Source organism: Mus musculus, chromosome 13 (assembly GCF_000001635.26).
Source record: "Mus musculus strain C57BL/6J chromosome 13, GRCm38.p6 C57BL/6J".
Taxonomy (NCBI): Eukaryota; Metazoa; Chordata; class Mammalia; order Rodentia; family Muridae; genus Mus; species Mus musculus.
This window is the reverse complement of record NC_000079.6, coordinates 55417534-55429306: the sequence shown is the minus strand read 5'-3', so window position 1 is coordinate 55429306 and position 11773 is coordinate 55417534. Positions and strand designations below refer to the sequence as shown.

Here is an 11773-nt window from a genome sequence, read left to right as displayed (position 1 = left end):
ACGTTATGATGGCAGTTAATTTTATGTTTAAAAGTTTAAAATGTCTGTGCTTAAGAAAACTATAAAGCGTTAAGAGTGGTTAAGGCTTAGAATTTGTTTTTACAACTATTTTGGTTTCTATAAATGAGCTTGTTTTGCTCCAGAGGACCCTCTGCTTGGCCCAGAACAAATTGTAACTTTGTATTCCTTGCCTTTATAAACCCTTGACTGAGGTAGCTGGGTGCTGCATTAGGGAATCCCAACTTGCAAATACGGACCTGGATGGAGCCAGTATCTGAATAAAAGCCTCTTCTTTGTTAGAATGTATTAATGGTCAGACTGGCGAGTCTCTGAATGACCCCAGACCCATAACACTGTCTTCACGTCCTAGTGGCAATCACCAAAAGTCCCTTTTGAAACCAAAAGTTGAATAAGTGTCCCGTTGTTCCTCCGGTCTTGCAAGGCCTTGCAAAGCTGATCACAGCCTTCCTCTCTTCCTGGAGCACCAGGAACCTGTTATAGTCTGCCTTTATTGTCTATAAAATGAAATCACCTATGAAGATTCCCCACCCTCTCTTCCCTGGTTGCTTGGCTTTTTCTTCTCAGACTGTCCCAGACCAGTGATAGATGCCCACCAACCCGGATCAGTGGTAGATGCCCACTAACAATCCCAGACCCTAGTAAGGGAGGGTAAGGGGGTGGGGGTGGGGGTTGGGGCTGGTGGCACTTGCCTTTAATCCCTGCATTCAGGAGGCAGACGAAAGCTTATTTCTCAGTTGTAGTCTAGAGATGCCATGCTCTGGCTCTTGAACTAAGAAGGTACCACTGGCAACTCTGGAAGCCCAGGAGGGAGGGAGGGAGGGAGGGAGGAAGGGAGGGAGGGAGGGAGGAAGGGAGGGAGGGAGGGAGGGAGGGAGGGAGGGAGGGAGGGAGGGAGGGTTGGTTCCTACTGAGCAAAATAAATGCTGGGTAGAAAAAGCCACAGTGTCCTGCTCCCCACCTTCTGCCCAGCACTTCAGCTGTAAGACAAGGCAATGCCCTTTGATTTAGCACTTCACTCTGGAAAGAGTACAATTCTGAGATGACAGCGAGATCATCATCCCTGTGTATTTCTGCCTGCTCCCAGTGACCCAAGTTGACCGTGATTGAGGTTATTTTGTAAAATATTTCCTTGAGGCACCGGGAATCAAGGCCATGCATCCTAGGCGAGCATTCTGCCACTGAGTCTCATGCTTCCACCGAGGAGCCACATCCCCAGTCCTTTTGTAAGAGAATTTGCCGATGTAGGTGGCCATGGTGGCACAGGAAATTAGGGAGGCTGAAGCAGGCAGGAGAATCACAATTAAGTCAACCTGAGAAACATAGTGTCTCCAGAGGAAAAGAATTTGCAACTGTGATTAAGGGCCCATATTGAGTCTGGCTACACAGCCCTGACTAACCAGAACTCACTGTGTAGACAGCTGGCTGGCCTCGAACTCATACAGACCTACCTGCCTTTGCATCATGGCAGTAAAATCATGTACCGCCATGGACTCTCACTCTGTGGGAGTATCCTTGATGGGCCTGACCCAATCGGATGAGCCCTGAAAAGGGACCAGAAGTTTCCTGGCAAAGCAGACACAGTGTGAAGCAATTCAATGCAGGGACATTCTCTGCTCCACCCTCTGTTTTATTGCTTTTAATTCTTAAAATTAATTTATTTATTCTATGTACAATGTTTTCCCTCATGCATGCCCATGCACCATGTGCATGCCTGATACCTGCAGAGTCCAGAAGAGGCAATCAGAACCCCTGGAATTGGAGTTATAGACAGCTCTGAGCCCTCCTGTAGGTAGATGGGAATAGAGCCTGGATCCTTTGGATCTAAAGTCCATACCTGCTGAGCGACACCTCCAGCCCTGACACTGGCTTTAAAGTTAGAGGAAGTAGGTGGCCAGAAATGTAGAAATCACACGTAGCCGTGGTCGACAGCTGAGAAGAAGCTGGGACATCTGTCCTGCAGCCACATGGAAGTGAGTTCTGACCAGGACCTGGGGGGGGATCTCACTTTAGAGGCTCCAGAGACTTCAGCTTGAACCTCAGCGTTCTGATGATCTGGGCAGAAACTCTAACTATGCAGCACCAAGTGTTTACCCATGGGTCTGTGCATCCGTAAAAGTAGTTTTGGGGGGCATTGTTTTAGGGTGCTCAGAGTGTGGTAATTGGTCACACAGCAGAAGGAAGCTGCATGAAGGAAGGTCACATAAGCATTCTGTAAGATTCTGAAAGCAGGTTTTGTCCCATCATTCTTACCTTACCCTCAACAGGACCTGGAACACCATCCTAGTAAAGTCAGGAAAATGGAGGGCAGGAACCTAACTCTTCAGTCCGCTACTCCCACCAGTGACTCCCTGCTCAAAACACTTCTACAGCGCTGTTCTGCTGGGTCTCCCATGAAGCCCTTGCTCCTCAGACCCAGGAGCAAGCTTGACCAATCTCTACCTCTGAAGCTTCTGAGACCTTTGCCCGCATCTATTGATCCTCACTCCTGGGCAGGCAGCGGGGCCATCGGCAGACGCCATGACGGCTCTGTTGTTCCTGGGGTCTCTGCTGATGAGTCTGGATCTGACACTTTCGGTGAGGACGGTGGACACTGGGATTGAGCCAGAGTGGCAGTGAGGGGTCCCTGTTCCGGATTTAGCCTCTGCCTGTCACCTGCTAGTTCAGGTGACTGAGAGACTTGTGGTGGGGGTGGGGGTTGGGGGAAGGCACAGCTAGCCCAGAAGATCCAAACAAAGGAGGTAGCAGCCCATGCTGGTGGATGTGAGGACACAGGCTACTTTTGTGGGGGAGTCAATGAGAAGAGAAAGGAAGGCTACACTTTGTGAGGAAATCCTGTACTTTGGCGAGGTGGCAGGAGGTTGAGGCCTATAGGATCAAGGGAAGTCTAACATTGTGGGCAATGTTCCTGCCTTCTCTCTCCTATAGGCTCCACCATGGAAAGACTCCAAGAAATTTAAGGACGCACCTGATGGGCCCACAGTGGGTAAGTGATCTGGCCTCTTTTCCTAATCTACTCTGTGGGGATGGCTGTGCTTTAGCCTGCGTGGTCTCAGGCCTCTGGAGCAAGGAGGGATCCTGAGCCAAGCTGTTCCGTTGACATTTAAACCTGGGTGCCTACAGATTCAGATGTGTGCCCGGAGTGCCAGGCTTGGGCTGTCCTGGATGCCTGTGTTAGAGCCTGGCAGGTACTCTGTAGTGTTGGAGATGATGTCATCTGATGATGTCATCACACCTGCACACCAACAAGTGCTCGCCAGTTTCCCCATCTTCCTCCCTTTCCTTTCAACACTCCTGGAGAATGTCAGACATAACCGGTAGAGTTCAGAGCTTCAGTGGGCGATGGGAGCCAGAACAGAGCTTTAGACTCACCCAAGATCACAGACACCCCAAGTTGTCTCCAAACCCTAACTTTCTCACTTGTGAGTTTACTCTCTGCTTCATTTTTCCCTGTCTGAAAAGTTAGACGGGTTGCTGAGGAGAAAGGGTTCCTCATTGTTGTAGATGCTGCTGCCAGGAAAATGCCCTAACATGTTAGCTCTTAGGCTAGGGCATAGCTCACTGGCAGAGCACTTGCCCAACATGCACGCACACACACCTGGGTTTGGTCTGCAGCACTGTGAGGGGAAAAAATTCCTTTTTTTTTTAATTTTAAAGAAAAAATTCTTTCTTAAGCTGGAGAGATAACTCAGAGGTTAAGAGCACTGGCTGCTCTTCCAGAGGTCCTGAGTTCAATTCCCAACAACCACATGGTGGCTCACAACCATCTATCTGTACTGGGATCTGATGCCTTTTTCTGGTCTGTCTGAAGACAGCAACACATATAGTAAATAATTAATTAATTAAAGAAAGAACAATTCTTTTTTAAAGATTTATTTATTTATTTTATGTATGAGTGTTCTATCTGCATGTACACCTGTATGCCAGAAGAGGGTATCAGATCTCATTACAGATAGCTGTGAGCCACCATGTGGTTGCTGGGAGTTGAACTCAGGACCTCTACAAGAACAGACAGTAGATCTCAAATGCTGAGCCATTTTTCCAGCCCAAGAAAAAAAATCTTAACTTTTAGTAAATTTGACTTAGGTGAAGGGTTCCACCCCCATCCTGCCCCAAACCCTGCTATAGGACTTGTGAGTACAGAACTCTACCACAGTGAGCCTTGTCTGTGGGGTCAAGCTGAGGCTTGTAGTGTGATGTCTCTCACTGAAGCCCAACTCAGTGTGACCCTCCAGGCTTCTGTCCTAACCACTCTAAGCCAATCAGCTGCTGTCCCTTTCAACCTGACCCACCATGGCCCCCTGTCTCCAAGTTCTAGGACCCTTCCCTCTCTCTATCACCCTGTTGCTAAATTGCCACTAAAAGGAGAAAAGAAGAAGAAGAAGAAGAAGAAGAAGAAGAAGAAGAAGAAGAAGAAGAAGAAGAAGAGGAAGAAACAAAACACATTTGTTGAGCACCTACTGAGTCCTGGACTCAATGTCCCAAGCATTGCCACTAAGCCTCACGGTGTTCCCCTGAAGTAGACAGTGATTTCTTTTTCATTTTCTCTTTGAGATTATAATATAATTACATCACTGGGCAGTGGTGGCACATGCCTTTAATCCTAGCACTTGGGAGGCAGAGGCAGGCAGATTTCTGAGTTCGAGGCCAGCCTGCTCTACACAGTGAGTTCCAGGACAGCCAGGGCTACACAGAGAAACCCTGTCTCGAAAACAAAAACAATATATATATATATATATATATATATATATATATACACATATATATGTGTGTGTGTGTGTGTATACGTATATATATATATACACATATATATATACACATATATATATACATATATATAATCATATCATCCCCCTCCCTTTCTTCCCTCCAAACCCTCCCATAGCCCCAATAATTATTTCTTTTTTTTTTTAAGATTTATTTATTTATTATATGTAAGTACACTGTAGCTGTCCTCAGATACTCCAGAAGAGGGCATCAGATTTTGTTACGGATGGTTGTGAGCCACCATGTGGTTGCTGGGATTTGAACTCGGGACCTTCGGAAGAGCAGTCGGCGCTCTTAACCACTGAGCCATCTCGCCAGCCCCAATAATTATTTCTTATGATTAACTATACTTTTCTCAGCTACCATGAACATCAAGTTCACAAATTCAGTGATTCCGTTCACAAATTAGGTTCCGTGAGCCTCTGGCTATGACATTTTCACCAATCATTAGCATGTAATCTTGTTACATCTGGATTCTGTTTAAAGACATTATTCAGTGTGCATGTTGTTGATCCCTTAAACACTAATCTAATGGCCGATGCCACTATTACTGCCTGCCTGACAAGGTGTCCCTGACACGTTTTCTTCATAAGGCGCATACAACTTCTTGTGTTCTTGCAAGTAGGAGCCTCAGGTAACACTTGGGCATACACATAGAACCACTCTGTCTCCCTGAAGTACTGAGGATCGAACCTAGAGCCTTGTGTATGCCAGGCAAATGCTTGGCCACTGAGTTAAAACTCTGGCCCTCTTTAAAAAGAAGTGTGTGTGTATGTGTGTGTGCAAGTGCATGTGTGTATGTGTATGTACATATGTGTGTGTGTTTGTGTGTGTGTATGTGTGTATATGTGTGCGTGTGTGTGTGCAAGTACATGTGTGTGTATGTGTGTGTGTTCGAGCATCTTTCACTGACCCATTCAATTCCATAAAGATCATGAAGGCACTGTGAACGTTGGCAGTTTCTTTGGCTTTCTTTGGCCTTGTGCTGACTTGTGAGCAAGCACTACACGACTGACCTATATCCTCAGCCTGAGTCACAAGTATTGGGTTGGAGGGGGCTTACAAATAAATGTTTACAAAGCAGGCAGGGGCAGTGGTGGGGGGGTGCCTTTAATCCCAGCACTTGGCAGGCAGAGGCAGGTGAATTTCTGAGTTTGAGGCCAGCCTGGTCTACACAGTGAGTTCCAGGACAGCCAGGGCTACACAAAGAAACCCTGTCTTGGGGGTGGGGGTGGGGGAACAAAACAAAAAACAAAACAAAACAAAGCAGGCAGGTTCACAAATATAAAGTCAGTGAGGATTGGCAGTTGCATTACTGTTGCCAGTTTACTAAGCCAAAAATGGCCAAGGGACCTAAGTGTTTGTTTGTTTGTTTGTTTGTTTGTTTGTTTGTTTGTTTGTTTTGTAGACAGGCTATCTCTGTGTAATAGACCTGGCTGTCCTGGAACTCATTCTGTAGACCAGGCTGGCCTTGAACTCACAGAGATCCGCCTGCCTCAGCCTCCCAAATTCTGGGATGAAAGGCGTGTGACCTAAATCTTTAATGAGCTCAACTTTGTGACATGCACCTGTGTTTCAGACTTGCTCAGGGTCAGATATCTATTCCAGCTGTCTGACTCTAGAAGCCTACTTTCTAAGCAGGATGCAGTCTTGAATGCATAGCTGACCTTTTTCCAAATCAGGCCCTGTGAGGCAGAGGGTGGGCAGCTGGGTCTCAGGGCAGGGCTCTGAGGTGTGGTGTTCCTACAGTTCTCACTGTGGATGGGAGGCTCTGCCATTTTCCCTTTCAGTACCACCGTCAGCTACACCACAAATGCATCCACAAAAGGCGGCCAGGCTCCCGCCCCTGGTAAGACATTTTCTAATAGGGGTTGGGGGAGGGGGCTGGATGAAATGGACTCTGTCTAGCTATCTAAGCATCGTGTTTGGTCAAAAGGTGTGTGTGTGTGTGTGTGTGTGTGTGTGTGTGTGTTTGTGTGTGTGTGTGAAGCAAGGCTAGCCTAGCCAGCCTCAGGCACTGCAGGGAAACCTCATCTATCCCCCAGGTGTGCTACCACCCCCAACTTTGATGAAGATCAGCAATGGGGATACTGCTTGGAGCCCAAGAAAGTGAAAGGTATGTATGGCATGCAGGCCCCGGGTGGCTCAAGGCTGTGTGTGTCTTGCTGCTCACTCCGTTCCCACACACCTACTCACCTACTAAGCATCATCAGATGCCAAACACTTGGGATTCTGGGCCCCGCCCTTTTCCTTCTCTTACAGCATTCTTTCAAAAGTCAGAGGAAGAATTCTGGGGAAAGAGGCCACCATTGTCCAGATGAGCTTGAGGGTCTAGAAGCTTGGGGTTCTATGGTTTGATGACAAGCAGGTGCAGGCAGGGTATTGGTCCCTACATATGTCCTTCCGACTCCGGAAGTGCTTCGCTCTTGTTATCTACCTCTCAGACCATTGCAGCAAACACAACCCGTGCCACAAAGGAGGGACATGTATCAACACCCCCAATGGGCCACACTGTCTCTGCCCTGAACACCTCACTGGGAAACATTGCCAGAAAGGTAAGAGGAACTGCCTCCCAGCAAGATGTCCCTGGAGACCCGGTGCTTTGCCATGGTCCCATTGACTTCCTTGTGTCCCCAGAGAAATGCTTTGAGCCTCAGCTTCTCAAGTTCTTCCACGAGAATGAGCTATGGTTTAGAACGGGGCCAGGAGGTGTGGCCAGGTGCGAGTGCAAAGGTTCTGAGGCTCACTGCAAGCCGGTGGCCAGCCAGGGTAAGTGGGTGTGCAGGGACTGTGGGGAGGAGGGCAGAGAGTCAGGAACCCCTGGTAGAAGGCTGGGTGCAATGATGTACACAGGTAAGGCTCAGTTTGCACCTCTCCCCACCCCACCCCCAGCCTGCAGCATCAATCCGTGCCTTAATGGGGGCAGCTGCCTCCTCGTGGAGGACCACCCACTGTGCCGTTGCCCTACAGGCTACACTGGATATTTTTGCGACTTGGGTGAGTAAGACCCCGTGTGGAAAGGCTTGCGGAGGTGGATAGAGAGAATGGAAGTGAACCAGAGGGCTCCAACAGACTCATCCGCCGACTGCAGGGAGCCATCTCTCTTTCTCTAGACCTTTGGGCGACCTGCTATGAAGGCAGGGGGCTCAGCTACCGGGGCCAGGCTGGAACTACGCAATCGGGTGCGCCATGTCAGCGGTGGACCGTGGAGGCCACCTACCGGAACATGACTGAGAAGCAAGCGCTAAGCTGGGGCCTGGGCCACCACGCATTTTGCCGGTTCGCGAGAAGGGACCGGGCAGGGGAACTTGCTTTCTCTTAGGGTCCTCGAGGGCCTCCCCACGTTCTAACAGTGCTCCCTCTTGAGATTGCAGGAACCCAGATAATGACACACGTCCATGGTGCTTCGTCTGGAGTGGCGACAGGCTGAGCTGGGACTATTGCGGCCTGGAGCAGTGCCAGACGCCAACGTTTGCACCTCTAGTTGTCCCTGAGAGTCAGGAGGAGTCCCCGTCCCAGGCACCATCTCTGTCCCATGCACCAAATGGTTAGGCAGAGGAGGGGGTCCCGGCGCAGAGGACATGGGTCTCTCTTATTCCTGGCAGCCCGTGCCAGGTATCCATGGCCTCAGCCAGTCTCTCCTTCCACAGACTCGACCGATCATCAGACTTCTCTGTCCAAGACCAACACGATGGGCTGCGGACAGAGGTTCCGCAAGGGACTGTCCTCGTTCATGCGCGTGGTGGGCGGACTAGTGGCTCTGCCTGGGTCGCACCCCTACATCGCTGCACTGTACTGGGGTAACAACTTCTGCGCGGGCAGTCTCATCGCCCCCTGTTGGGTGCTGACCGCGGCTCACTGCCTGCAGAATCGGCAAGTGCCACCCTCGGTGACCCCCTAGACCGCTCCTACCGTACCCGCACCCTACTCTTTCCCTGCCCGCCATTCTTGAGCTCCCTCGAGGGGTTGGAAACTAAGGCACCCCCAGAGCATTTGTAGCCGGTCTGAGCCTGCTGCCTGTCCCCCACCCGACTGCAGGCCAGCGCCCGAGGAACTGACAGTGGTACTTGGTCAAGATCGCCACAACCAGAGCTGCGAGTGGTGCCAGACTCTGGCTGTGCGCTCCTACCGCCTTCACGAGGGCTTCTCCTCCATCACCTACCAGCACGACTTGGGTGGGGTGGCCCTACAGGGATAGGGAGAAAGGATGGCGGAGGGCTGGGGCCCTATGTCGCCATCTAACCTTTGCCTCTCGGGGTAGCTCTGCTGCGCCTGCAGGAAAGCAAAACCAACAGTTGCGCGATCCTGTCACCTCACGTTCAGCCTGTGTGTCTACCCAGCGGCGCGGCCCCACCCTCTGAGACAGTGCTCTGCGAGGTGGCCGGCTGGGGTCACCAGTTCGAGGGTAGGCACAACTGTTGGGCGCTGGTTGGAGACTTTTGGTTATCTAGGAGCGCAGTTGGTACGCCCCGATGAATCTGGGGGACAAGTTTCACTGACATGACAGTTGTAAAAAACGCACAGAGCCCTTGTCTCTGTAGCGTGACTTTCCCAGATTCTAGAATTCTCTGTCGAGATTCCAGAGCCCCTTGAGGTTTGTTCTAGTTTTTTGCCTTCTATTGTGGCGTTAAACACCATGACCAAATCCAGCTTAGGCAGGAAAGGTTTTATTTGGCTTCCGAGGTTGCAGGGTTTCTTGCTGTCCACCATTGAGGAAGCCACAACAGGGAGTGGAGGCAGGAACTGAGGCAGGAAACGGAAAGGGACACTCCTTGCTGCCTTTCTCTTCATGGCTTGTTCAGCTTTCTTTTTAAAAAATTCACTTATTTTTATTTTATGTGCATGTGAGTCTGCCTACAAGCATATGTGTGCACCATATGTACATCTGGTACAGGGGAAGCCAGATCTGTAATACAGGTTAAAAACCACGGTGTGGGGGCTGGGAACGGAACCAAGGCCCTCTGCAAGAACAGCAAGAGCTCTTAACCTCTGAGCTAGCCCCCAACACCTTGCGGCTTGCTTACTTTGCTTTGCTTTTCTCTTTTCCTCTTCCTCTTCCTCTTCCTCTTCCTCCTCCTCCTCTTTCTCCCCCTCTTCCTCTTGTTTTGTTTTTGTTTTTTGTTTTGAAGGCAGGGTTTCTCTGTGTAGTCCCAGCTGTCCGGGAGCTGTCCAGGAGCTGTCCAGCTCTGTAGACCAGGCTGCCTTCAACCTTAAGCACTCCATCTGCCTTTGCCTCCCAAGTGCTGGGATTAAAGGCTTGCACCTTTCTGGCTCAGTTTCTTTCTTACACAATCCAGGCCCACCTGTTCAGGGCGGCATCACTCACAGTGGGCGGGGCCCTTTCACATCAACCATTAATCAAGAAAATGCCCGGGGCTGGTGAGATGGCTCAGTGGGTAAGAGCACCCGACTGCTCTTCCGAAGGTCCAGAGTTCAAATCCCAGCAACCACATGGTGGCTCACAACCATCTGTAACGAGATCTGGCGCCTTCTTCTGGAGTGTCTGAAGACAGCTACAGTGTACTTACATATAATTAATAAATAAATCTTTAAAAAAAAAAAAAAAGAAAATGCCCTACAGATATTGCCCTAGGCCAATCTTCTGGAGGCATCTCTTCGGGTGAGGTTCCTTCCCCCCCTAGATGACTCTTGAGTGCGTCAAATTGACAGACAGTAACCCAGCACAAGGATTACAGGGAGACTTGAACTGTCTTGTGCTTCTTTTGGGCTCCAAATTATAAAGGCTTAACCAGGACTTTGTCCCCATGCTGGAGCAATGGAGACAATGGAGAGAACTATTCTGGGAGCCAGGTTCTGAGCCACTGTGTGGAAGAGGATAGGAAGTGCTTCCTGTGTTTTAAGCCCTGCTCTTCTCTGGGCTTCAGTGTCCTTGCCATGAAATACTTATTGGCAGGTCCCTATCACTCAGGCTTGCTGTGAGGGAGCAAAGCGGAGTAGGTGGGGAATTGTCTGGTAGCCTGGCCCACGCAGCAAGCTCAGGTCCTCCCCTCTGATTTGCAGGGGCTGAAGAATACTCCACCTTCCTGCAGGAGGCACAGGTTCCCTTTATCGCCCTGGATCGCTGCTCCAACTCTAACGTGCACGGAGACGCCATTCTCCCTGGGATGCTTTGCGCTGGCTTCTTGGAGGGAGGCACCGATGCCTGCCAGGTCAGCCCTGGGGTCCTGGTAGGTACCTTGGTCCCTGCCTGTCAAGCATAAGGCAAGAACCACGTGCTGCCTGTTCCCCACCCAGGGTGACTCCGGGGGCCCTCTGGTGTGTGAGGAAGGAACTGCAGAACATCAGCTCACCCTGCGCGGAGTCATCAGCTGGGGCTCCGGCTGTGGTGACCGCAACAAGCCCGGAGTCTACACAGACGTGGCCAACTACCTGGCTTGGATCCAGAAGCATATTGCTTCATAACTAACCAGGCTTTATCCTTCCCTCCTTGTGTGCTCCTTGGGATGGGACGATGAATGTGGCATGCTGGGTCACAGTGAAGCTAGTGCCCCGACACTGGGGGCACAGAAACTCAATAAAGTGCTTTGAAAACGTTCCTCAGAATTCTGTCTTGAAACGTCAAGTGGGAGCACAGGTAAGCCAACTCCCTCGTTGCCTGGACAAGGCAACTAGCCAGATGTCAGCATAAGAGGCGTAGACTCTTGTCCGGACCACCATATTTTCTCATCCTTACTTTGGGTGAGCTTTTGCCGCCCATGTTCAAGTCCACCTGAGGTCAATTAACTGGACTCTAGGGAGAAGGCAGTCTTGGCATATTTTTAAAACGCTACGGGTGATTCCTTATGCAATAGAGGTTGGGAACTGTAGTTAAGAGTGTTCCAGACGGGAATCGTGGTGCGGATAGTAGCTGCTGAGCATGTGTGAGAGGCCCTGGGTTAGATCCCAGCACCACCATTAAAAGAAGGGGGAGGGGTTGTGTTGGGTTGTGTGGGTTTTGTTTGTTTGTTTTGAACTTTAAGCCTGGCAT

At 50.2% G+C, this 11773-nt stretch overlaps 1 protein-coding gene across 1 annotated transcript; it reads left to right on the top strand.

Annotated features, from left to right (window-relative positions):
- The first annotated feature begins 2502 nt into the window (after window positions 1-2502).
- On the top strand, window positions 2503-11349 carry F12 (coagulation factor XII (Hageman factor)). The gene is made up of 14 exons (NM_021489.3): window positions 2503-2595; window positions 2947-3004; window positions 6535-6634; window positions 6831-6901; window positions 7230-7340; window positions 7423-7554; window positions 7678-7782; window positions 7899-8064; window positions 8160-8332; window positions 8436-8658; window positions 8824-8960; window positions 9047-9190; window positions 10807-10955; window positions 11041-11349. The coding sequence occupies exons 1-14, from the start codon at window positions 2539-2541 to the stop codon at window positions 11206-11208; spliced, it is 1794 nt and encodes a 597-aa protein (NP_067464.2). The 5' UTR covers window positions 2503-2538; the 3' UTR covers window positions 11209-11349.
- The last annotated feature ends 424 nt before the right edge of the window (window positions 11350-11773 follow it).